The following is a 27,077-nucleotide window of genomic DNA, read 5'->3' on the forward strand; positions in this document are numbered from 1 at the left end:
CCCTCTTTAATACCCATCACCAGGCTAACCCATCCCCCCACCCCCTCCCCTCTAGAACCCTCAGTTTGTTCCTCAGAGTCCATTGTCTCTCATGGTTCATCTCCTCCTCCAGTTCCACCCCCTTCATTCTTCCCCTCCTGTTATCTTCTTCTTCTTCTTTTTTAAACATATAATGTATTATTTGTTTCAGAGGTACAGATCTGTGATTCAACAGTCTTGCACAATTCACAGAAGTCACCATAGCACATACCCTCCCCAATGTCTATCACCCAGCCCCCCCATCCCTCCCACCCCCCCCACCACTTCAGCAACCCTCCGTTTGTTTCCTGAGATTAAGAATCCCTCATATCAGTGAGGTCATATGATACACGTCTTTCTCTGATTGACTTATTTCACTCAGCATAACACCCTCCAGTTCCATCCACGTCGGTGCAAATGGCAAGATTTCATTCCTTTCGATGGCTGCATAATATTCCATTGTGTATATATATATATACATCCCTGCCGCGTTCCTGACCTTAGGGGGAAAGCTCTCAGTTTTTCCCCATTGAGAATGATATTCGCTGTGGGTTTTTCATAGATGGCTTTTATGATATTGAGGTAGGTACCCTCTATCCCTATACTCTGAAGAGTTTTGATCAAGAAAGGATGCTGTACTTTGTCAAATGCTTTTTCTGCATCTACTGAGAGGATCATATGGTTCTTGTTCTTTTATTAATGTATTGTATCACATTGATTTGCGGATGTTGAACCAACCTTGCAGCCCAGGGATAAATCCCACTTGGTCGTGGTGAATAATCCTTTTAATGTACTGTTGGATCCTGTTGGCTAGTATTTTGGTGAGAATTTTTGCATCCATGTTCATCAAGGATATTGGTCTGTAATTCTCCTTTTTGATGGGGTCTTTGGTTTGGGGATCAAGGTAATGGTGGCCTCATAAAACGAGTTTGGAAGTTCTCCTTCCATTTCTATTTTTTGGAACATTTTCAGAAGGATAGGTATTAATTCTTCTTTAAATGTTTGGTAGAATTCCCCTGGGAAGCCATCTGGCCCTGGGCCTTTGTTTGTTGGGAGATTTTTGATGACTGCTTCAATTTCCTTAGTGGTTATAGGTCTGTTCAGGTTTTCTATTTCTTCCTGGTTCAGTTTTGGTAGTTGATACATCTCTAGGAATGCATCCATTTCTTCCAGATTATCTAATTTGCTGGCATAGAGTTGCCCATAATATGTTCTAATAATTGTTTGTATTTCTTTGGTGTTGGTTGTGATCTCTCCTCTTTCATTCATGATTTTGTTGATTTGGGTCATTTCTCTTTTCTTTTTGATCAGTCTGGCCAGGGGTTTATCAATCTTGTTAATTCTTTCAAAGAACCAGCTCCTAGTTTCGTTGATCTGTTCTACTGTTCTTTTGGTTTCTAGTTCATTGATTTCTGCTCTGATCTTTATTATTTCTCTTCTCCTGCTGGGTTTAGGCTTTATTTGCTGTTCTTTCTACAGCTCCTTTAGGTGTAGGGTTAGGTTGTGTATTTGAGACCTGTCTTGTTTCCTGAGAAAGGCTTGTATTGCTATAGACTTTCCTCTCAGGACTGCCTTTGCTGTATCCCAAAGATTTTGAACAGTTGTGTTTTCATTTTCATTGGTTTCCATGAATTTTTTTAATTCTTCTTTAATTTCCTGGTTGACCCATTCATTCTTTAGTAGGATGTTCTTTAGCCTCCATGTATTTGAATTCTTTCCGACTTTCCTCTTGTGATTGAGTTCTAGTTTCAAAGCATTGTGGTCTGAAAATATGCAGGGAATGATCCCAATCTTTTGGTACCGGTTGAGACCTGATTTGTGACCTAGGATGTGATCAATTCTGGAGAATGTTCCATGGGCACTAGAGAAGAATGTGTATTCCGTTGCTTTGGGATGGAATGTTCTGAATATGTCTGTGAAGTCCATTTGGTCCAGTGTGTCATTTAAAGTCTTTATTTCCTTGTTGATCTTTTGCTTAGATGATCTGTCCATTTCAGTGAGGGGGGTGTTAAAGTCCCCCACTACTGTTATATTTTTGTTGATGTGTTTCTTTGCTTTTGTTATTAATTGGCTTATATAATTGGCTGCTCCCACGTTAGGGGCATAGATATTTACAATTGTTAGATCGTCTTGTTGGATAGACCCTTTAAGTATGATATAGTGTCCTTCCTCGTCTCTTTTTAAATCTTTTTTTTTAAGATTTTTTATTTATTTATTTGAGAGAGAGAGAATGAGAGATAGAGAGCTCGAGAGGGAAGAGGGTCAGAGGGAGAAGCAGACTCCCCGCTGAGCAGGGAGCCCGATGTGGGACTCGATCCCAGGACTTCAGGATCATGACCTGAGCCGAAGGCAGTCGCTCAACCAACTGAGCCACCCAGGCGCCCCTTCCTCATCTCTTATTACAGCCTTTGGTTTAAAATCTAATTTGTCTGATATAAGGATTGCCAGCCCAGCTTTCCTTTGGTGTCCATTAGCATGGTAAATGGTTTTCCACCCCCTCACTTTCAATCTGGGGTATCCTTGGATCTAAAATGAGTCTCTTGCAGACAGCATATAGATGGGTCTTTTTTTTAATCCAATCTGATAGCCTGTGTCTTTTGATTGGGGCATTTACCCCTTCGACATTCAGGGTAACTATTGAAAGATATGAATTTAGTGCCATTGTATTCCCTGTAAGGTGACTGTTACTGTATATTGTCTGTGTTCCTTTCTGGTCTATGCTGCTTTTAGGCTCTCTCTTTGCTTAGAGGACCCCTTTCAAGATTTCCTGTAGGGCTGGTTTTGTGTTTGCAAATTCCTTTAGTTTTTGTTTGTCCTGGAAGATTTTTATCTCTCCTATTTTCAATGACAGCCTAGCTGGATATAGTATTCTTGGCTGCATATTTTTCTCATTTACTGCTCTGAATATATCATGCCAGTCCTTTCTGGCCTGCCAGGTCTCTGTGGATAGGTCTGTTGCCAATCTAATGTTTCTACCATTGTAGGTTACATATCTCTTCTCCCAAGCTGCTTTCAGGATTTTCTCTTTGTCTCTGAGACTCGTAAGTCTTACTATTAGATGTTGGGGTGTTGACCTATTTTTATTGATTTTGAGAGGGGTTCTCTGTGCCTCTTGGATTTTGGTGCCTGTTTCCTTCCCCACATTAGGGAAGTTCTCTGCTATAATTTGCTCCAATATACCTTCTGCCCCCCTCTTTCTCTTTCTTCTTCTTCTGGGGTCCCAATTACTCTAATGTTGTTTCATCTTATGGTATCGCTTATCTCTCGAATTTTGCCCTCGTGATCCAGTAGTTGTTTATCTCTCTTTTTCTCAGCTTCTTTATTTTCCATCATTTGGTCTTCTATATCACTAATTCTCTTCTGCCTCATTTAACCTAGTAGTTAGAGCCTCCATTTTTTATTGCACCTCATCAATAGCCTTTTTGATTTCGACTTGGTTAGATTTTAGTTCTTTTATTTCTCCAGAAAGGGTTTCTCTAATAACTTCCATGCTTTTTTCAAGCCCAGCTAGTATCTTTAAAACCATCATTCTGAACTCTAGTTCTGACATCGCACTAATGTCTGTATTGATTAGGTCCCTGGCAGTCATTACTGCCTCTTGTTCTTTTAGTTGAAGTGTTTTTTTCTGTCTTGTCATTTTGTCCAGAGGAGAACAGATGAATGAGAGAACAAAATGCTAACAGTGTAACAATGTCTCCAGAAAATATACACTAAACAAATCAGAAAAGACCTGAAACCGGGGGAAAACAAAGGGAAAGAAAGAAAAAAGAAAAGAAAAAAAAAAGAAAAAGAAAAAGATAAAAACAAACAAAAACAAAACAAAACAGAATATGATCAAATATGATCAGGCTGGTGCAGAGATCAGTGCCACACACTAGATTTGGGGCGTATTTTGGTCTGTTAGAAGAAAGTGCCTCCCAAAATTTTAAAGAAAGAAAAACTTATATATGTACAAAAATAAGGGTTAATACGATGAAGGGATGGAATATGACTGTAAAGATGAAAAGTATAAAAGATTTTATAAAAGGAATTGATAAGATAAGAAGTTGGTTGTAAAAAGAAAGAAGAGGATTAAAAAAAAGAATGTGATCAGGCAGGAGACTAGAACAAAGCCATACACTAGAGATTTAGGGTATTTTTTGATCTGTTAGAAGAAACTGTATCTCAAAATTTTAAAGAGAGAACAACTTATATATATATATATAAGTTATGTGTGTATATATATATATACCAAAAATAAGAGTAACTACTATGAAGGGATAGAATAGGACTCTAAAAATGAAAAATAAAAAATATTTTTTAAAAAAGGGATTGATAAGATGTTGGCTGAAAAGGGGGGAAAGAAAAATTCAAAGAAAAAAGAAAAGACAGTTAAAAAAATTAACTTTGAAAGACTAATGAATCATGGTAAAAAAGCCATGAATTCTATGTGCAGTATTCCCCTAGCGCTGGAGTTCTCCCGTTCTCCTTGATCGGTAAACTTGGTCTTGGCTTACTGGCTGTTCGTGCTGATCTTCTGGGGGAGGGGCCTGTTGCCGTGGTTCCCAAATGTCTTTGCCGGAGGCGGGATTGCCCCACCCTTGCCCGTTAGGGCTAAGTAATCTGCTCAGGTTTGCCCTCGGGAGCTTTTGTTCCCTGCAAACTTTCCGTACAGCTTTGGAGGACGAGAGTGAAAATGGTGGCCTCCCAATCTCCACCCGGAGGAGCTGAGAACTCGGGGCCCCGCTCCTCAGTGCGCCCCCAGAGAAAAGCAGTCACTCCCGTGTCCCCGGTCTCCGGCTGCACTCCGTGCTCACCCGGCCTGTGACCGAGCGTTTCTATCTCTGGCACCCGACCCCGTGTGGAGTCTCCAAACCCAGCAGATCCCTGCGGTGCGCTCCCGCACCGCTCCTCCCGGGGGAGGGAGGGGAGTCTCCCCGGCTCTGCCGCTTGCTGGGTCCCTGCTGGAGGAGCAGTGGCCCGACTGCCGCGGATCACAGTTTATGGCCACCCCGAGCTGAGAGCCCGTGCCTCGGCTCCGTCTCTGCAGCCGGCTTCCCCGCTCCGATCCCTGGGAGCTCTGCCGCACTCAGGCACCCCCGGTTTTTCTGTGACCCCGAGGGTCCTGAGACCACACTGTCCCACGAGGGTTCCACCCCCGCTTAGCCACTGGAGCGACGTCCCTCAGCGGAGCAGAATTCTACAAGTCCCGGTTTTGTGCTCCGCGGCTCTCCCCCTCCCCCACCACCTGTCCTCCTGAATATCGCCTCGGATTCACTTCTCCGCATGTCCTACCTTCCAGAAAGTGGTCACTTTTCTGTTCAGAGAGTTGTTGCTATTTTTTTCTTCAATCTCCTGTTGAGTTCCTAGATGTTCAGAATGGTTTGATCCCTATCCAGCTGAATTCCTGGGACCAGATGAAATTTAGGTCTCCTACTCCTCCGCCATCTTGCTCCACCCTCCCATTGAGTCTTTAAAATAACCCTGGCATAGACGTAAGCCCCAAATAATTGTAAGCTATGATGTGCCAGGCACAGCTCTGAATGTACCTGTAGATTTGTCTCTTTGAGAATCCTCACATCCCCATTGATAGGTATGCTCTGGTCCCAAGATCAAAGATCAGAAAAGGGGCACAGAGAGGTGCTGTGATTTGGCCAGTTACCTTGCTAATACATGGCATCAAGAATAAAATAATAAAATAAAATAAAGAGAATAAAAACTACAAAGTGGATTTGAGTCTAAACACTAAGCCCGAATACTGGACAAGCCCCCAGGTTTTTCCACAAGAGAAAGAACCTTGTGGGGACGGAGCTAAAGAGAGTATCTGGTACATGGTATGCTCTACCAAATATGGATTAGATAAAGCTGTCCTCCTGGGTGGGTTTTCATTTTCTTATATTTTCATGTCTCCACAGGTCTGGTCTGTTCTCTCTTCCAAGTGGTTGTCTTTATCACTGGCACTAAGGTTCTAGGTCTTGAGTGAAGATGAGTGATGTGAATCTGAAGTCTGGCCCTTTTGCCTACTCTTCCTCCCGCTCTTCTTGTTCTTCCTCCAGCTCTTCCTCTTGGTCTTCCTCCTGTTCTTCCTCTTGCTCTTCTAGCTCTTCATCTTCTCCTTGTTATTTAATCTCATCCTTGATGTCCTCTGCCTCCTCCAACTCCCCTTTTGAAAATGGGGTCATGCTGTACATGGTCTATTTAAGCAAGGAGGAGCTCCAAACATTCAAGCAGCTTTTAGTGGATGAGAACCCCAGGCCTGGCTCTGTCCAGATCACCTGGGACCAGGTGAAGACAGCCAGATGGGGAGAGGTGGTTCATCTCTTGGTGGAGTTCTTCCCTGGACGACTAGCTTGGGATGTGACTCATGACATCTTTGCCAAAATGAACCAGACAGAACTGTGTCTTCGGGTACAGATGGAGCTAAATGGTGAGTAATAATCTGGCATACAAAATGGGGATGGGGGGACACCTGGGTGGCTCAGTTGTTAAACAGCTGCCTTCAGCTCGGGTCATGATCCCAGGGTCCTGGGATCAAGTCCCACCACAGGCTCCTTGCTCAGCAAGGAACCTGTTTCTCCCTCTGCCTGCCACTCCTCCTGCTTGTACTCTCTCTCTCTAGCAAATAAATAAATAAAATCTTTTTTAAAAATGGGAATGGATTTGAGTGTTAAAGAACTAAATACTTTACTGGCTACCCATATTGGCCACCTGAACAAGAAGGCAAATAGTGGAGTATGCCGATGACTCTGACCCCAAAAGTCAAAGACCATTATATTAGCATAGTTTTTTGTTTTTGGGGTTTTTTTAGATTTTATTTATTTATTTGACAGAGAGAGAGAGACAGCGAGAGCAGGAACACAAGCAGGGGGAGCAGGAGAGGGAGAAGCAGGCTTCCCGCTGAGCAGGAAGCCCGATGTGGGACTCGATCCCAGGACCCTGGGATCATGACCTGAGCCGAAGGCAGACGCTTAACGACTGAGCCACCCAGGCGCCCCTATATTAGCATAGTTTTTAAAAATTTAACCAGATATTGCTTATTTGGTATCTATATATAGTCTATCTTCATTATTTATGGATTCCATTTTTGTGAAGCTGTGTATTCACTAAAATTTATTTGTAACTCCAGAATCAGTAATTGTGACACTTTCATAGTCATTTACAGACATGTAGGGTGGAGAAAACTTGGACACAGATGTTCCCAGCTGCAGTTGAATAAAGCAGCGCTCTGCCTTCCTACCTGTGCACCCATCCTGTAAACAAGTGTCCTTTCCACAATCTATTTGGTGGTGCTATGTTTTTGTGTATCTTGTTGGTGATGTTGCTGTTTAACCTGCCCCCCCTCCAGCATAGTGGTGAAGGGCTGTTTAGCATGTTTAGCATCATAAGCGCAGAGGAAATATATGTGTTGCAAAAGCTTCATTCAGGCATGAGTTATAGTGCTGCTGACTGTGAGTTCAGTGTTCATGTATCAATAATATATACTGAATAAGATTTCTTTAAACAAACAAACAAACAAAAAACCACATAGACCATGGTTATGTACTGAAGAGTCAAAAATGTTGTAAGCAGAGGCTACAGGAACCTAACCCTATATTCATGGGGCTAACTGAATATTCACAGTAATTTTATAGAACATAAATAGCACGAATAAGAAGAACCAATGACTCTATATGTATGTGTTTGTGTGTATATACACATGATTATTTTCATATACGTACATATAAATATGTACATAGGTAGATATATACACATACATATATATGTGCACATGCATAGATTTTAAAGTCTGCATATATTTTACATATACATACGCATGTGTGTTTGTGTATATTGTTCCCTCTGTGTTTGACTGAGCTATCAATTTATGTTACTGAATACTTCATCAGTACATCCTAAAACAACACCATTTTCTCACTTCCTAACATCATGATGGAGTCTAGGCAATTTTCTTCTCCCTGGACTAAGGTGGTGAGAGAATGGGACTCTCGGATGGTGTGGTTGCTCCTATCCTGAAGGGGCCCATTCCTTCCATGTGGCTTTCCCTGTCCTGTCAATCGTTCCAGTGCAACGGTCTCCTTTCCTGTCTGTTCCAGACATTCTACCCAACCTGGAGCCAGAGGACCCGAACCCAAGAGAAATGCCAGTGAATTTGGAGGAAGGAGAATCTGGTATGTCCTGGCATTGTGACAAAGCCTGGAGGAAAATGAACTGTGGGTTGGGGTAAGAAGCTTGGTTCCTGAGGCAAGGCAGATTGTAAATTAGTACGTCAGCATCTCTTCTATGAATCAGAATTTTAAGAAAAAAGAGTAGTTGTAGACATACCTAACTCAGAAGTCCAGCCACCAGCCCAGCTGGAGGCATTGAGTGATGTCGGCGAGGCATCTCTTCTGCCCTTCTCCTAGTTGCCTCTTCTCTGTGGGACTCAGCCTTGGGTGGTTTCTCCTACCGCAGTGGCCATGTTGGGCCACCAGCTACCTTACATTGTATCTGTTTAGCACCATCAGCAGAACGAGGAGTATTTTCTCATTGCTTCAGCACTCATCCTAGAACTAACTGAGCTGAATGAACTGAGGTCACGAGCTCAGCAATGAATGAAATGATGAAGTGCTCTGGTTGGCTAAGACTGGCCCACGTACTTGTGTGAGGAGATGAAGTCAAAAGGAGCTGAGGGCCCAAGGGCAACACTCTAATCTATTATGAAAGTACACAGTAAGTGAGGTGTGGGATCCCCAGTTCCAGCCTTAGCACAGTTAGATTTCACCCATTCAACAAACACTGGAGGGCTGATGTTCTGACACCACAGTCGGAGCCAGAGTTGTAAATTCTACTTTATTTTGGAGATGGCAGGCTGGAGGCTTAGAGATTCTGTGACTTGCTTATCCTCATAAAGCTAATAAGTAAATAGATCTTGAACTTGTAGTAAGCTTCCTCCTCTCTATCACCTGGAGGTGGAGGGAATGAAGTTGGAGTCAGACATCATGTCTAATTTGTAAAGTTTCCTGTTGAGGGGAGGGGAGAGAGAATCACAGGTTGAGATAAAGGCTGTGACAGATCCTGTTAACTCCCTACCCCATATCTCATGTGTTGACAGAATATAATTTATTTAGGGATAAAGTGGACCCAGCCCTAAGGGAAATACTTTTTTTCCGGGTTTCCTTAAAGTTGGGGTTAACCATCTGATGGTGCTAAGGCCACGAGATATAAGTAGAAGTCTCCTGAGTGCTTCAGTTTGTACCAATAGATGTATACATGAGCTGTGAACATGTCCCTCCTCCCCACTATTTCTGCTTTGAATACAAATATAACTTAGGACATAACGATAACATAACTACAGCAGTAATCTCCTAATCATGAGGCAAGAAGTATAAAGAATGTACTTACAGAAATGCAGTGTTACTTGGCCCTGATGCTGCAGAACCACTGAGTCAATTTCAACAGCTTTACACACCCCTCCCCAAATTTATTAAGTAAAAAGCAGTCCTTCTCTGTTTAAGCCACTTCAAGTTGACTTTTCTGATTACTCACAGCTTCTTCATTGGTGCAGTGTTGTCAGGAAAAGAGCATGATGTGTGCAGGTGTGTCATGGGACTTGATGTAGACGTCAAGGCTAGTTTTCTTTTCGTTCAATCGGTTCTTAAATAACTCTGACACTGTACCCTGTATTTCTCCCACCTTGCTAATCTAGATAAAATACAAGAATACAAACTGCACATTATGGATGAGTATTCCATGATACGTATCGTGACCACTTGGTTTGGGACCCACGTAGACTTCTTCTACCAAGACATAGAGAGACACGAGAGGTTCTTACCATGTCTTTTTCTTCCCAAAAGACCTCAAGGTAGACAGCCCAAGACTGTGGTCCTACAGGGAGTCGCTGGGGTTGGAAAAACAAGCTTGGCCAAAAAGGTGATGTTGGAGTGGGCAGAAAACAAGTTCTACCCCCACAAGTTCTGGTGTGCTTTCTACTTCCATTGCACGGATATGGCCCAGGTGGATGAGCAGAGCTTCTCCGAGCTGATTGCCCATAAGTGGCCTGGGGCACAGTCTCTCATGTCCAAGATTATGTCCAAACCAGACCAACTTCTGCTCCTCTTTGATGGCTTTGAGGAAGTAACACTGACACTCACGGATAGACCAGCTGACCTGAGTGATGACTGGAGCCAGAAATTGCCTGGGTCTGTCCTCCTGACCAGTTTGTTGAGCAAAAAAATGCTTCCTGAAGCCACCTTACTGATCACCCTGAGGTTCACATCTTGGAGGAAACTTAAGCCCTTCCTAAAACATCCCTCTTTTATAACACTTACAGGGTTTAGTATGATGGAAAGAGCCAAGTATTTCAGAACATATTTCAGAAACAAGAGGGATGCTGATGAAGCCTTGAGTTTTGTCATGGGAAACACAATTCTCTTCTCCATGTGTCAGGTCCCTGTGGTTTGCTGGATGGTGTGTTCTTGTCTGAGACAGCAGATGGAGAGAGGAGCAGATCTTGCACAGTCATATCCAAATGCCACAGCTGTATTCGTCCAATATCTGTCTAGCTTATTTCCAACCAAACCTGGAAGACTTCCCAGTAACACTCATCAGAAGCAACTGGCAGGTCTGTGTTACTTGGCTGCAGAAGGTATGTGGAACATGCGATGGGTATTTGACACGAAAGACCTTGAGCAAGCCAAGCTGGATAAGACCGCTGTTGCTACTTTTCTCCGTGTGAATATTTTTCAAAGGGTGGCAGGTGACAGAGACCGTTATGCTTTTGCCGTCATAAGCTTCCAGGAGTTTTTTGCTGCCTTGTTGTACGTTCTGTGCTTCCCACAAAGACTCAGAAGTTTCTGGGTGTTGGACCGTGTTCAGATCATACGCCTGATAACATATCCTGGAAGAAAAAAAAACTATCTTGCTCAGATGGGGCTTTTCTTATTTGGTCTTTTAAATGAAACATGTGCTTCAGCTGCAGGGAAGTCATTTGGATGCAAGCTGTCCCTGGGTAATAAGAAGAAATTGCTGAAAGTGGCAGCCCTGTCATATGAATGTAACCCACCAACCGTGCACCATGGCGTCCCACAGCTATTCTACTGTCTGCATGAAATCCAGGAGGAGGCATTTGTGAGTCAGATCCTAAGTGATTGTCAGAAAGCTGCTTTGATCATCAACAAGAAGAAAGACATGCAAGTGTCTGCTTTTTGTCTTAAGCACTGTCAACGTTTGCGGGATCTAGAACTGACTATTACTCTGACCATCACCCAAGTGTGCTCACTCCACCCGGATCCCCTCCATTCCACTGAGTGAGTGCTCTTATCTTTCCTTTGGCAACCTGTGCTTCCCAGGGACCTTGCCTACCATCCCCCAGGCATCCAGGGTGACCGGCTGTCCTGAGGCCGTCCCTCACACACGGGACTTTCAGTTCTAAAACCAGGGCAGGAGGTGCGTCTAGGATGCAGATTTCCATGCTAAAACTAGGAGAATCCTGGAAAAGCAAGATGATTTGTTTACCTTCCCTATCTCTAGTCTGCATGCCCTCCCCTCCCTTATATGTGGGACCTTGCTTCACCTGTCACCCCCACTTCTGTGTACCACCAGCTTGTTAGTCTCTAGGGAAGTGCTGTTCAATGGGTCTTTCTGTGATGGTGGAAATCCACTATCTATGTGTGACTACTGAGCACTTGGAATATGGCTAGTGTGACAGAGGCACTGCGTTTTAAATTTCATTTAACTTTAATTAATTTAAATTTGAATAGTCACATGTAGCTAGTGGCCACCATATTGGGCAGTGCAGCTCCAAGGGAGATTTCCTTTCAGTGTAAAAACATCACTTCCATCTTTCATTAGGGAAAAAAGAACTGAAAACTACATGTCCTCATCAGGGGACTATCACATCTCCCTCCTTGTTTTCCTACCAAACACCTTGAAAACACCACTTCTATTCACTGTTTCTTCCCTACTCCCCACTGTGATCTGAAGTGGGTGTTCTGGCTTCCTGGGCAAGAGTTTGAGTTCTCCATCTCCTCCAGAGACCAACGAACTGTGTGTCTTTGGACAAGTTTACCTAACTTTTCTGGGTCTGTTTCTTCATGAGTAAATGATTTTAAAAAAATGATTTAAAAAAATGATTAAAAAAAATAGTACACACCCCACAAGGTTTTTATGAAGATTAAATGAGATAATAGGCATGATACACCAAACCTGTCTCAGCCTTTAGTTCCTACCAATAAATACAAGCTATAATTACTAATGTGATTCTTATTCCCACCACTCAACTGAAATACTCTCTCAGAAGATCTATACTTAAATATAGTGGATTTATTTTTCTTAAGAAGTGACAGTACTGACTACTCATTTTCTCATACAGTTTTCATACTCTGCCCTGTACCAGACATGGTGCCAGGTATTTTTACTTTATGTGAATTATTCCTTTTAATGTCACCATTGGACACCATGAAGCAATGGGGGTCAGATAGAGTCATAACTTGTCCAAGGTCACACAGCTTGTTGAAGCTAAGACTTAAACTGAAATCAGACCTCTGGTAGCTATGATGAAGAGCCAGAAAACTAGACTGACCCCTGGTATTGGAGTCACGGGAGGGACCCCAACCCTTCTTGATGCAAAATTAGAGTGCTTCCCTCATTCCTTAGCTGCTCTGTGTAAAGGAGCCACAATCTCTTCCAGACACATTTTTCTTCCATGAAAGCCAGCATAAATCTTAAACGTGTTGCTGGGTTGTTGTCAGGTTCATTTTAAATATCCTATATTAGTCTAATATATGGCTAGATAAATAAAATGGACCTCTTCTGAAGTTAGGGGACATCTAGGTTCTGCTCTGTGTGTCATCACGTCGAACAATGCCCTATCTTCCTCTGGCACAAGTGAGTTTCTCCAGGGCAGAGGTAAGCAAATTACGACCTGGGAGCCAAACCCAGTTTACTGTTGGTTTTTGTAAATAAACTTTAGTCAGATTTCAGCCATGCTTGCCTATGACATATGTTCCAACTGCCACCACACTGCTATGGCAGAGTTGGGAGGTTTCCACAAATTTTTTGGTTTATGAAAGCTGAATATATTTGCTAGCTGGCCACTTACAGAAGAAATTTGCCAACCCCTGTGCTAGGGTATATTGTTAGAAAAGGAATTGCCCAATCACAGGGTGCACACATCACATCTTTAACTTTATATCACAGATAGCTCCAAATTTAATGATTCCACAGGAAAGACTACTTTATGTCTACTTCCAACTGATGTGAGCAACTCCAAACAGCTCAGTTTTGCATATTGGTCTTCCCAACAAAGACCTCAAAAGTCTAACCGTAATGTCTTGATATAAGTCTGAATAATCTTAAAACCTAACATTAGAAGAACTTTTAAAAGGTGAGAAATTTCCTTCGTGTTGGTCAGTCTGTTGATAACTTTTGGGACAGTTCTTGAAGGGAGTTGGTCTATTTATTCCTGCTTTTTGGAGCTATAATTGACATATAGCCTTGTGTGTGTTTAAGGTATACAAGGTAGAGATTTTATATATGTACACACGTGTGTGTGTGTGTGTGTGTGTGTGTGTGTGTGTGAGATGAGAACTTTTACTCTCAAATGACTTTCAAATATCCAATATGGTATTGTCATTGATAGTCATCCAGCTGAACAGTACGTCCCCAGAATCTATTCATCTTATAACTGGAGCTTTGTACCCTTTGACCACCTGTATCCACTTCTCCCACTCCCATACATGGAGTTAGTATTATTTTTATGTGTTTGCATTTAAAATGGGTATGAAAAGCACATGGTTTTATTTTATGGGATTTCATCTTAAACAAAAATGGCATGCTAGTGTAAGAAGTATTCTGAAATTTTCTTTTTTCATCTAATGTGTCTTAGAAATATTTTAATGTCTGTGTACACCTTCTCCAATGAGGTGTACTCAAGTCTTCTAGGTGTATCGGAGATGATTAAACCAGTGCCCCCTTCATTTGCTTTTCAGTTATTTACAACTATCTAATACGAACAGCATGAAACAAAAATCCTCACAGTATCTCTTGGCCAGCCTCTCTGAAAAGACTGCACAGGGAAAAATGAAGGGGAATATGTAGCAGGTCCTTCCAGAGTCCAACTATATCCCATATTGGTCTAGCTGTGGATTTTCCTTTCCTGTACTCACCATGCCAAAAGAAATTAATTTTTCCCTTATTCTGTTCCTACATAGAGTTGTTTTTCTTTTTAATAATTTTCTAAGCAAAGAATAAGAATATAGGATACAGATATAATTCAATCTCCCAGCAACTTTGGAGTATACCATACAGTATTGTTGACTACTGTCACAATGCTGAGCATCAGATCCCCAGAACTTATGACCAACATCTGCCCATTTGCTAATCACTTCTAGATTTAATTCGTCGATAAATATGTGAGGGCCTTTCTGTGAGGTCTGAACTGAGTTCTCAGCTCAGCGTGGCCTCTCTGGTTGGGTGACCTTATGTAGATCACTTACCTTCCAAACTTCAGTTTCGGGTCCACAAGCGAGAGTGCATGATGCCTTCTCCTTAAGATGGGTGTGGGAATTAATATACATGACACCTGCCCCCATATAAATCCTAAGTGATTAAAACAACAACTCTCTTCCTACGTCATAGGAAAATCTAGGTATCCTTATTTAAGGCCACAAGTTTTCCTGGAATAAAGTGAGAAGTCTTACAATGGTATTCCTGGGCATTTTTTTTTTTTTTAATTAGAGAGTCTTACTGGAGTCATAAAGGTTCTGTGATCACAACCAGGGTCGGAAACATCAGCCCTGGGTTTACAAGTAGGTTTTCTCAAGTTTAATCTCTGATGACGAGTCATGTTCTCTTTTCTCTCTTGCACATAGACCAGAAAGCAGTGACCAGTGTTTTCTCTGGTGGCAAGACTTCTGCTCCGTGTTTAGGACACATGAGAATTTGGAAGTCCTGACTGTGACAAACACTTCTATGGAGACTGAGTCAGTGAAGGTTCTTTCTATGGCTCTGAGACATCCTGGGTGTAAACTGCAAAAACTAATGTGCGTATAAAACACACCCTGGTTAGAAGGAATTCCTTGGAAAGAGTCTGTTTCCCATCCCATTTTTCTACCCCCTCTCTACTCACATAGACTTGCAGAAAGCATCCATGTGTATCGTTTTTCCCCTTCTAGTCTTATTGAGATAGAATGGACAAACAGCCCTGTGTAGGTGTTGGGTGTGCCGCATAATGACTTGACATGCATATATTGCAGAATGATCACTTCAGCAAGTTAATATTCATCACCTCCTAGAGCGACCAATTGTTTTTATTCCTTGTGATGAGAAGGATCTACTCTCTTGGCAACTTTCAAATATACCACCCAGCCATGTTAGCTGCAGTCCTTGGGCTGTACATCACATTTCCAGTACTTTTGCATCTTTTACATGGAAGCTTGTCCCTTTTGACCACTCTCACCCAATTCCTCCACCTCCTGCCTCGGACATCAACAAAAAACTGATCTCTTTTTCTGAGTTTTGGGTTTGTTTGCTTTTTTAGATTCCACATATGAGTGAGATCATTTTTCCAAAAAGGATATACAAATGGAGTAGGTTTCCCCATTTCACAGATAAACAAACTGGGGCACAAGGTGATACAGTTAATATGTACTTAAAATACAGATTTTAAATTTTATTTAAATTCAATTAACCAATATATGATACATCATTAGCTTTTAATGTAATGTTCAATGACTCATTAGTTGTGTATAACACCCAGTGCTCATCACATCATGCGCCCTCCTTAATGCCCATCACCCAGTTACCACCTTCCCCCACCCACCTCCCCTCCAGCAACCGCAGTTTGTTTCCTGGAGTCAAGAGTCTCTCATGCACATCTTGGCTACAGAGTCTGTTCTCCTAGCCACTATACCATGCTCTCGTTCTCTGGTTTTTAATATCCAGAAACCCAGTAACTCATCAAAATGCCTTGAAATAGCCCACCAGATAGCATGTGGCCCCTAGCCAGTGTCTGACCAATTTTCTCTCCTATTATTATGATGACTATTATTAGCTCCCATGTATTGAGTGACTATTATACATCAAGCACTATGCAGAGCCAATTACAGGTGTCGTGTATATTAATTCCCACACCCATCTTAAGGAGAAGGCATCATGCACTCTCGCTTGTGGACCCGAAACTGAAGTTTGGAAGGTAAGTGATCTACATAAGGTCACCCAACCAGAGAGGCCACGCTGAGCTGAGAACTCAGTTCAGACCTCACAGAAAGGCCCTCACATATTTATCGACGAATTAAATCTAGAAGTGATTAGCAAATGGGCAGATGTTGGTCATAAGTTCTGGGGATCTGATGCTCAGCATTGTGACAGTAGTCAACAATACTGTATGGTATACTCCAAAGTTGCTGGGAGTCCATCTTCAGTGTTCTCATCACAAAAAAGAAAAAGAAATGATAATTTTGTGATGGGATGAAGGTGTTACCCAATGCCAAGGCAGTAATCATCTTGCAATATATTAATGTAACAAATCAACATGTCCTACACCTTAAACTTATTGTTATGTGTCGATCACATCTCAATAAAGCTGGAGGACTAATTAGCCACCTTGATTGTGGTAATGGTTTCATGGGTATATGCATATGTCCAAACTCATCAAGTTGTAACCATTAAAATATGATAGATGCATTTACTGATATTGTTTATACCTCAGTAAAGCTGTTTTTGAGAAAAGAACTAATGAGCTGATGAGATCTTATTATAACTAGGCACTGCTTACCTCTCCAGCCTTAGATGTCTACATCCCTCCATGTTGAACGAAGACTTAATCCAAGTTTTGATTGAAAACCGGTATCTGAGATACTTGGAAATACAAGTCACAGAAGTGAGATGTGAGGCCATGGAGTTTCTGTGCACAGCCTTGAAAAGCCCACAGTGCTATCTGCAGTGTCTGAGGTAAGATGAGCCTGGGATCTAGAGAGACCCTGGCGCCCAGACTGTTCTTTCAGAGGTGGGATTACATGCGCGGTCTTCCTGTCATCTTTCTTTTGATCTCATCGTTGTTGGTTTTATTCGGCTTTTTTTTTTTTAAGGTGGGCAATGTGATAATTTGATATACATACACACTGAGAAATAATCAACACCATCAAGCTAATTAACATACCTACCACCTCACACAGTTACCATTTGTGGGGAGGAGCATTTAAGATCCACTCTCTTAGCAAATTTCAGGTACATATGACGGTATTGTCAACCACAGCTACCAAGCTGTACATTAGATCTCCAGAACTCATGCATCTTACAACCAGAAGAACATTCTCTTCCATTTCTTCCACACCCCTGCCTTGGCAACCACCATTCACTCACCTTTTCAGGCTCTACAATTAGACCATGTCCTAGATGTGTCTGAGATAGGGAGACTAGAGCCCCATTGGTGAGCTTCACCTACCTCATACTGGCTCACAAGAGGAGATTGCTAAGAAGGCAGTTTTGTGAGCTGATTGTCAAACAGCATTATTGAAAAGTTAAATCATACAGACTTACAATTAAATAAACCATATGAGAAAACAAAATTTCATAGATTATCAAAACCCAACACCTCCTAATTTCTTTACTATACTATTATCAATGCCAGGGTGCAGCAAACATTTTCTATGAAGGGCCAGATAAGTATTTTCAGCTCTGTGGGCCATATGGTCTTTGTCTTGACTTTTTAACTCGGCCTTTATAGGGCTAAAGTTTGCGTGGCCAATATGTAAATGAACAGGTGTGGCTGTCTTCCAATAAAACTGTATTATTATTAAGTTATTGAGTGCTAATAATACCATTTATTAATACCAATTATTAATCATTTGTTAAGAATTATACAATTTGTTAATAACTCTATCCACTATATAATTTGCTGATATTTATTATGGGTACAGGGATTTGAATTGCATTTAATTTTCACGTGTCACAAAATATTCTTTTGATTTTTTTTTTTTAACCATTTAAAAATTTTTTTAAGTTCTTAGTTCACAGGCTGTACAAAACCAGGTGGCCGGGAGACTTGGCCCACGGCCATAGTTTGCCAACTCCCAGTGTGTGTTCCTGAGGTTGTTGCGTTTGTGCAGTGGGGTGCTCCTGCTGTGCATTTAACAACTCCACATGGGTAAATCAGCCACCCTGGGAGCATTCACACTAGATATTGGCCAACACTGCACATCAGGGCTTTTTTCACCAAAATCAGTAGTTAAACACATCCCAGCACCCAAGTGCTTAGCATCCCCACCAGTCTTTCCGTGTGTTACGTTGTGCCAACGAAGCTTGGGCAACCTCTTGTTTCCACCCGGCAGCTCTGGTCCTTCACACCGGCCAGAGCTGAGTGGAGCCTCCGAGGCTCAGGTGGCCAGACCTGGAGGTGGTTCAGCATGGTAGTTGGGCAACAGTCAACTTCCGATGGAAACCCAGCTTGACAAGACGGCAGCTGTGATCCCATGTGACTGAAACCGCAGTTCTTTGTCTTGAAGATTGTTTGGCAGATAAATGTAAAAAGAAGTTGCATTTATTTCAAGGGCTGAATTGAGTCCCTGGTTCATGGATAGAGCCCAGCTCCAAGCCAGTGCTAGCTGGTTATGGCCCCAAGTGTCTATTATTTGATATTTTGTGACTAAGATGCTGAATTTGGTGCAAGCTTACCAGCTGGAGAAGATGAAAATCGCCCCTGGAGTCACTCTTGTGTGAAGAACAAGAATATGGGACAGTAGACAGGATCTACATGGCTACATGGGTACCATTTTCCCCAGGAGCTCAGGCTTGGCATTTTTGTGTGGCCTCCATAGGTTGGAAGACTGCTCGGTTACCCCTAAGTGTTGGGTTGATCTTGCCAGGGATCTTGGAAGTAACAAACACTTGAAGACACTAATGCTAAGAAGTAGCTGCCTGGAGACATTTGGGGCATATTGCCTGTCAGTGGCCCAACTGGAGAAGCTGGTGTAAGTCTTGTTGTTGTTGTCATGACTGTTGCTCATTTGTTTGGTGAATTGTGTGATTCTGGGAGAAGAGCAGTAATGGAGGAATGTGTGCCAACTTGTCTCGTGGCTGGTGTTAATTGTATCGATGGGTCCGTGAAGAATCTAGGTGGGAGAGAGAGAAAGTCTATGTAAAAGTACACATTTATACCTAATACCTTGGAAAATATAGTTACAATGAGCCTGCTGTATCTGTCATCCAGCTTATGACCTAGAACCTCACCAGGACTGTTTTCCTTCCTCACGGGTTACACTGATCCCTGCCCTACCCCTCACGATAGCTGCCTTGAATTGGGCTGATCAGGCCCCTCACGCATGTATTCTTTTTTTTTTTTTTTAAGATTTTATTTATCTGTGAGAAAGAGAGAGGGAGAACACAGAGGGAGAAGGAGAAACGGGCTCCCCTCTGAGCAGGGAGCCCAAGGCAGGACTCGATCCCAGGATCCTGGGATCATGACCTGAGCCAAAGGCAGACGTCCCACCGATTGAGTCACCCAGGTGCCCCTCACATGTGTATTCTTAAACAGAGCACCACGCAGTTTCGCATTGCTTTGAATTTCACATAAGTGGCCTCAGCTACTGTATGTTCTTTTTCTGATCAACCGACATTTTTGTGCTTAGCTGCTTCAGAAGCCCATTCCTCGTCACTGCTGAATGATAACAATTATGTGAATATGCAATAATGTAGGTACCCGTCCTACCCGCCGCCGAGGTTTGGCCGTGTACACGCGCACACACACGCACATGGTACACGCACGCACACGCTGCGAAAAACACTCCAGCAGTGGGATCTCTGGGTCATGGAGAGCACCCATCTTCCGTTTCAGCAGCTTGTGTCCAGAGTCTGCCCCAGTTTTCAGTCCTGCCAGCAGGTGGGTGCCGCTTCCCGTAACTCCGAGTCCCTGTCTGGCCATTGTTATATTCTGTATTCTCCCTCCTGATCTTGCCAGTCTGACAAGCAGGAGATCGTATCTCATTGTTTTAACCTCTATTTCCTTCATTACTATGAAAATGTTTTCATGACCTTACTATTCATCTTGGTTTCTCTACCACGAATGCCTGCTCCTGTCTTTAATGAATCTTTTTAAAGCATATATATATATATATATGTTTAAATATATATATATATATTTTTTTTTTTTTGAGTAAGCATTCATTTTTTTTAAGCTTGTGAAAGGCTGTCTCTTCTGGGCCACCCCAGTATCCGTTACATATTCTTTAGCCGTTGGTGGTCTCGTTCCCGCCCTTCTAATCCCTATAACTATTTTCCTGACCCACATCTCCTCCACACCCCTAACCTCACAGGAAGGCTGGTACCCTCTTCTTTAGGACTTGGAAGCCCTAAGAGGTGGTAACAGAGGTGTGATGAGGCTTTCACACTGAAAAGGAAAGCCCAGATGGCAATGTTCATCTCTCAGTAGGGGCTAGGAAAATCTGGTCATGCACATGGATTAAAGTGCATCCCATCTGTGTGTTTCTGTCCCTCAGATTGGAGAACTGTGACCTCACCCTGCTTACCTGTAAAAGTCTTACGTCTTCTCTCAAGAGTAATGAGATGCTGACCCATCTGAGCTTGGCAGAAAATGCCTTGAAGGATGAAGGAGCCAAACAGCTTTGCAGTGCCCTACAGCACCCTGCGTGTCCTCTGCAGAGGCTGGTGTGAGTCCCAAAATACCCTCTTCTTGAGCCTCCCTGGAGTAGAATAGAGTGATTGAAAAAACCTACTCTGTGTGTGTGTGTGTGTGTGTGTGCACATGATCTCAGTCATAAATTCTTTAAATGATTTCCCTTGGGCGTCGGAATGTGTGATATTGTGATTTATAACCTAAGAAATGTGTATTTGGTCTTTGTCCCTGTTTCTGTTACAGAGTTCCCCAAACCCTTGGAAATACCTAAGTAGTGAGAACTATAAAGGTGTCTATTATTATGTTAATGAGTGACTTTCGGAACTCACCCAAGGATGGGGGTTTGTTGCCCCAAGAACCAGCCTTGTGATTAGAGGGTTAGAACTTTAAGTCCTGGGCCGCCTGGGTGGCTCAGTCATTAAGCGTCTGCCTTCAGCTCAGGTCATGATCCCCGGGTCCTGGGATCGAGCCCCGCGTCAGGTTCCCTGCTCCGCGGGAAGCCGGCTTCTTTGCTTCTCCCTCTCCCACTCCCCCTGCTTGTGTTCCCTCTCCTGCTGTGTCTCTCTGTGTCAAATAAATAAATGAAATCTTTAAAAAAAGAACTTTAAGTCCTTCCCCCTGACCTCTGGGGAGGGAAGAGGGGCTGGAGGTGGAACCAGCCACCCATAGCCAACAATTTAATTAATCATGCCTGTGTAACGAAGCTACCATATAAGCCCCAAAGAATGGGATTTGAGAGCTTCCAGGTGGGCGAACACATGGAGATGCAGGGAAAGCAGCTCACCTGGAGAGGACATGGAAGCTCTGTGAGTCCTTTCCCCATGCCTCCCCCTATGCATCTCTCCCATCTGCTGTTCCTGAGTTCTATCCTTTTATAGTAAAATGGTAATCAAATGAGTAAATGGGTTTCCTGAGTTCTGTGAGCTGCTTCAGCAAATGAACCAAATCTAAGGAGGGGGTCATGGGAACCTGACTGGTGACTGGCATCCTGGGTTGGAGTTGGAACCTCCAGTTTATAGAAGCCCAGCCTGGCCTTGGGGCTGGTGTATGAGGGGAGTGAGGTGAGGGAAGCAGTCTTGTAGGACTGAGCCCTTAGCCTGCACAATCTGATGATCTGTACATAGTGTCAGAATTCGGTGGATTTCTCAGACACTATTACCATCTGGGCTTTCCTGTTTCTTAGTGTGGGGGACCTCCCCATACATGCTGAAATGGGACTCAGAACACCAATGTAGGGTGCTTTTGTCTATTATTAACAGAAAATAAACTTAGACGGTCTTACACCATAAAGAAATTTGCTAGGGCTTATAAAACCAGAAATGAAAAAAAGGGGCACAAAATATCCCCTGAACCCACTAACTTTTAGCTTCCCAAAGTCAAGCAGGAAGTGGTGCAGGTGCTTTGGAAAACGGTCTAGCTGCTCCTCAAAAGGTTATATGTAGACCTAACATAGGAGTCAGCAATTCCACTGCTAGGTACATACGCAACAGAAATAAAAACATACATTCACACCGAAATGTCACAGATGTTCATAGAGGCATTATTTATAATAGCCAAAAAGTGGAAACAACCCAAGGGTTGATAAGCTGATGCATGAATGAAGAATGTGTGGTGTATCCATATGATGGAATATTATTCAACTATAGAAAGGAACAATGTGTTGATACATACTACAATATGGATGAATTTTGAAAATATTATGGTACATGAAAGACATATTTTTTCAAGATCTTTTCGAGATCCTGATTCCAATTCCTTTGGATTAATATCCAGAACCAGATAGAGGTTGCTCGAGTTGGGGGTGGGCTGGGGGAAGAAATTGGGAATTAAAAGGGTACAGGGTTTTCCTTTTTGGGGTGATGAAAATGTCCTAAAATTGTGGCAAATGCGCACCTCTGTAAATATACTAAAAGATGTTGACTTGTACACTCTAAGTGGGTAAATGATATTGGTTATGTTAGGAATATCTTGATAATGTTGTTATGCAAAAAAAAAAAAAAAGGCAGGAAAGGAGTAAAATCTAAAGGTGTTTTGGTTGGTTTTCTTGACACATGTTTCTTCGCAGGCTGAGAAACTGTGCCCTGACCTCTGACTGCTGTCAAGACTTGGCCTCTGCTCTGGATAAAAACAAAAATTTGAGAAGCCTGGACCTTGGTTTTAACAGCCTGAAGGACAATGGAGTTAACCTGCTCTTTGAGGCCCTCACGAAACCCAAGTCTGGCCTCCAGATTCTGGAGTAAGTCACCCCATCTCCTCTTTTGCAACAATGGTCTGTAAAATTCTCTGAGCAGAACACAGGAAAGGGTTTTTGCATTTCCGGGGTTTTTCCTCCATTTAGTTGGAGGACTGGGCAGCCTCAGTGTAGCGTTCGGAAAGGGGATCCTCAGACTGGGAACTTCTTCCTCTGGGGAGTTGTTAGGAATGCAAATCATCGCAGGGTTTCCCTTTCTCTGGCTTATTTCATTCAGCATAAAGCCCTCCAGGTGCATCCATGATGTCACAAATGGCAGGATTTCCTTCTTTCTTATGGCTGGATAATATTCCATCGTGTGTAGATATACCACATTTTCTGTATCCATTCATCTGTTGGTGGGGATGGAGGCGGTTTCTGTGTGGTAGCTACTGTGGGTAATGCTGCAGGGAATGAGGGTGCCGGTGTCTCTTGGATATCCTGGTTCCACTTCCTTGGATGCGGACACAGAGGTGGGGCTGCTGGGTCATGTGGTACTCTGGGGGTGAGCCCGCAGACCCCTCAACCTTCATGCCCAGGTGGCTCCCATGCATGGTGCACTTGCAGGACCATGGTTCTAGGAAATAGTCTTCCATTCAGTAAAAGTTTCTTTGTTGTCTGTGGACCAATGCCTGACATAGCTGGTCTTCTGAAATCGACGTTTGTACTTAGGGATTCTTTTTTACATATAATTTCTTGTCTTCTTCTCCTAAATGGTCTCTATGCTAACATTCATACTAGCCAGCGATTTGACAAGAGCCATCCTATTTTTAATTCGTATCATGGTTACGTTAAGTGTTTGGGAAATATTTGGAAACATCTCTTCTCTGGTGATCCATGGATGAAACTGTTTTGCCTCTTTTCTGCCCACATTTTCTGTTCTCTATTAGTATAATCTGGATTTGAAGACTAGATTATTAAAATCGTTGTTTTATGTTACATCTCTAACTTCTTAGGATTAGTACTGATAATGGATTTCATTTTTGTTGATAATTAGCTAGTCTAAGGAAATTCAGTGTTCACTATAACTCATTTTTTTTTTAATTTTTATTTTGGGGCACCTGGGTGGCTCAGTCAGTTAAGCACCTGACTCTTGATTTTGGCTTACGTCATGATCTCAGGGTCGTGAGACAGAGCCTCATGTTAGGCTCTGCATTCGGTGTGGTGCCTGCTTGAGGTTCTCGCTCCCTCTCCTTCTGCCCCTCCTCATGTGTGCGCTCTCTATCTCGCTCTAAAAAAATATATTTAAAAAAAAGAATTTTTATTTTAAGTAATCTGTACACTCGACGTGAGGCTCAAACTCACAACCCTGAGATCAAGACTCACATGCTCTACTAGCTAAGCCAGCCAGGCGTCCCAGCTCACAATTCTTTTTCTCCAGAAATTTAATCTTAGGTTTTAAGCATTGAATTATTTCTTAGACTGAGTGAAATGTATTTTCAAGAATGAAATAAATTTCCAGGTGAGCATTTACGTAGTGTTCTCTAGGCCTTTGCTTGTGTGAGACTACTTTTTATAATCTACTTCCACGGATGAGCAGTAACTTGGCTGAGTATAAAATTCATGGACTGCCCCCATTCCAAACTTTTTGATCTAAAATTCCCCTAGATTTCATTCTGTGGAATTCTAGTCTTGTAGAAAAGCCATCTATATCTTTATTTTTCCCAAGAAGAACCCAGGTTTCTATTGCTTATTCTCTTCATTTAAAAAAAAAAATCCTCACATACCTGTGGGTCTTATTTGTAGTTAGAATTATTTTAGAATGACTCTCCTTCTTTTTTTTTTTTAAGGTTTTACTGACTTATTCATGAGAGACAGAGAGGCAGAGGCAGAGGGAGAAGCAGGCTCCCTGCTCAGCAGGGAGCCCGATGTGGGACTCGATTCCAGGACCCTGGGATCATGACCTGAGCCGAAGGCAAAAACTGAACCAACTGAGCCCCCAGGCGCCCCTCCTCCTTCTACTGTTGAAAGGAAATGATTTACTTGACTCTGATCAAGGTTAAGGGATGTTTTAGCTGGCGCACCGTTTAGCAAGTGCCTCCCTGACGGAAACTGGGTCGAGACCTTTATAAACTAACGCAAAGCGGAATGCATGCCCTTGTAGTTTTGGCTTGGGCAGCAGTTTCCAGCTTGTCATTTATCAGCTAGCGGAGGTTCACAGGGCGGGGGAGGCAAGCCACCGGAAAGAAAGCAAAGGATGCACATGTAGGAGACACAGGGACCCCCAGGGCCCCTCTGTCCTGTCTGTTCTGCATTGCTTATAATAGCCTTGCTCCCAGGGAGATTGTACTCTGTTCAAAAATGGGACCCCTAACCACCCCCTTTCTGTACCTTTCGCTCACCTACACACCACTTCCTCTTCTTTGCCTGCTCTGAATTTATGATATGCGGTACTTATGTGACGCAGCTCCTTTCGGGACCATCTCTCCTGCTTTTTTCACACAGCCTGGGAAAGCAAAGGGACCTATTCATAGAGGAACCAGAACCCCTTGCATACTAGAATAGCGAAACCAACGGTGCTCTTCGAATATGTTTGGTGACATGCGTCCTCCCCCACCCCCACTCAGTTATGAGCTCCAGGAAGCCAGGGATGCTGTTTTCCTCACTGTTATATCAACAGTGCCCAGGGCAGTGCCTGGTACACAGGAGATGCTAAATAAATATTTTTTTGGATGAGCAAAGCTGACGCATGGTGGCAATTTCGGAAAGAGGTTATGTGGCTCATAACGTCTTGGAGTTAGGACTCACAGGGTTAGTATGGGCTGAGCTCTCAGATGTGGGGCGTGGCAAGTTGTCTACTGTCTACTTCCATCCCACAGGCTGGAAAAGTGCCTATTCACCTCTGTCTGCTGCCAGACTATGGCTTCCATGCTCCTCCACAACCAGAGCCTGAGATACCTGGACGTGAGCAAGAACGACATTGGGCACAGGGGTATAGTGCTCCTGCGGGAGGCCTTCCAGCAGCGCAAGTGGAAAGAGAAGGTTGTTCTGTAAGTCTCTGCTGGGTTCCCTGTGCAGAAACAGCACCCAAGCAAAGGTCCTCGTAAAGAGGGAGACTCTGGACCCAAAATCTAGTGCAGATGTTGCTAATGTCCCTCCCTCATTTCCTGGGGATTTATACTCACCTTTATGTGGCTGATCAGACCCCAGCTCCTGCTTGTGCCTGACGGGAAAACTGACCAGGATTTTCCCATCTGATTTTAAATTCTTCCTATCCTTAACCTTCCACCCTGGTCTTAACTGATCGATCAGCACTTAACAGCCATATGACTGTGAACAAGTTCCTTTACCTTTCTGTTTCCCCGTCTGTGAAGTGGGATGGCCGCTTCTCCATGGAGGTGTTGTGAGGATGGAAAGGAAGTGTGTCTAGGAAGCATAGTGCCCGAGACCATGACGTTCTCAGTGAGCGGTGGATTCTGGGTGGAGGTTGTAACAACACCTGGAGTATTCCTTGTCTGTTGCCCTGTAACAAATTTACCTCAAAGTTTAGTCACTTAAGGCAACACACATGAATTTCCTTGTAAAATTTCTAAGGGTCAGAAATACGGAAGCAGTTTGACTGGGTGGTTCTAACTCATGGTCTTCCCCGAGGCCTCAGGTAAGCCCCTGACTGGAGTTGGATGGAGACTAGATGTTTCCACACTGACCCATGTGGCTCTTGGCCAGAGTCCTCGATGCTCCCTGTAGGGCTGCTCATGACAGTGCAGCTGGCTTCCTCCATAACAAGTAAGAGAGAGAGCACCCAAAAAAAGACCACGGTCTTTGATTGCTCCCTGTTGAAAGTGGCGTCCACCACTTCTGCCTTACTCTTTTGGTCACACAGACCAACCATAGCCCAGTGAGGGAGGAGACTCCACCAGAGTGTGAGTCACAGGGGGCAGGATCACTGAACTGGCGGAGGCTGCTGACCGCACTCAGTAAGTGGTTGAACCGAGGCCCTTGGACTCCATCCCTGACTCCCAAGCGCAGCACCGTTGTTCTCGGTCTGCTGTGTGGGACCAGAGTGGTCTCCGGCGTGGTGAATTTCTGTCCTCGAGGTTGTTCGTACCTCTCTAGGACCGCAGAAGAAAACCAAATGTGAGGGAACAAAGCCTGAATCTTACCTTTCACAGGGAGACGAAACAGAATTATGCCCCAAGTATGATGACGAGGCTGGAGGGCCCAGTTGTGAAGAACAAAATCCTGAGGATTGTACAGGACTGGAGCGCTGATTGCTGGGATGAGGCAAGATGGATAGAGTGA

General features: G+C 43.3%; 1 protein-coding gene across 1 annotated transcript; it reads left to right on the forward strand.

Moving 5' to 3' along the window:
• Positions 1 to 5,982: 5,982 nt before the first annotated feature.
• NLRP8 (NLR family pyrin domain containing 8) lies at positions 5,983 to 27,077 on the forward strand. The gene is made up of 11 exons (XM_088027030.1): positions 5,983 to 6,065; positions 6,099 to 6,424; positions 8,091 to 8,165; positions 9,683 to 11,282; positions 14,847 to 15,017; positions 16,759 to 16,926; positions 18,792 to 18,944; positions 20,469 to 20,639; positions 22,671 to 22,841; positions 25,655 to 25,825; positions 26,948 to 27,077. The coding sequence occupies exons 1-11, from the start codon at positions 5,983 to 5,985 to the stop codon at positions 27,075 to 27,077; spliced, it is 3,219 nt and encodes a 1,072-aa protein (XP_087883156.1).

The sequence above is a fragment of the Eumetopias jubatus genome, unplaced genomic scaffold (genome assembly GCF_037043125.1).
Source record: "Eumetopias jubatus isolate StellerSeaLion01/CBP00866 unplaced genomic scaffold, mEumJub1_p1.0 scaffold_10, whole genome shotgun sequence".
Lineage (NCBI taxonomy): Eukaryota > Metazoa > Chordata > Mammalia > Carnivora > Otariidae > Eumetopias > Eumetopias jubatus.

Excerpts from the sequence above, each read along its gene's own strand:
- NLRP8 (XM_088027030.1), top strand. The coding sequence starts at position 5,983 with ATGAGTGATGTGAATCTGAAGTCTGGCCCTTTTGCCTACTCTTCCTCC. Across the intron at positions 6,066-6,098 it reads TCCTCCAGCTCTTCCTCTTG|CTCTTCATCTTCTCCTTGTT; the intron begins GTCTTCCTCCTG and ends TTGCTCTTCTAG. Across the intron at positions 8,166-9,682 it reads TTTGGAGGAAGGAGAATCTG|ATAAAATACAAGAATACAAA; the intron begins GTATGTCCTGGC and ends TTGCTAATCTAG.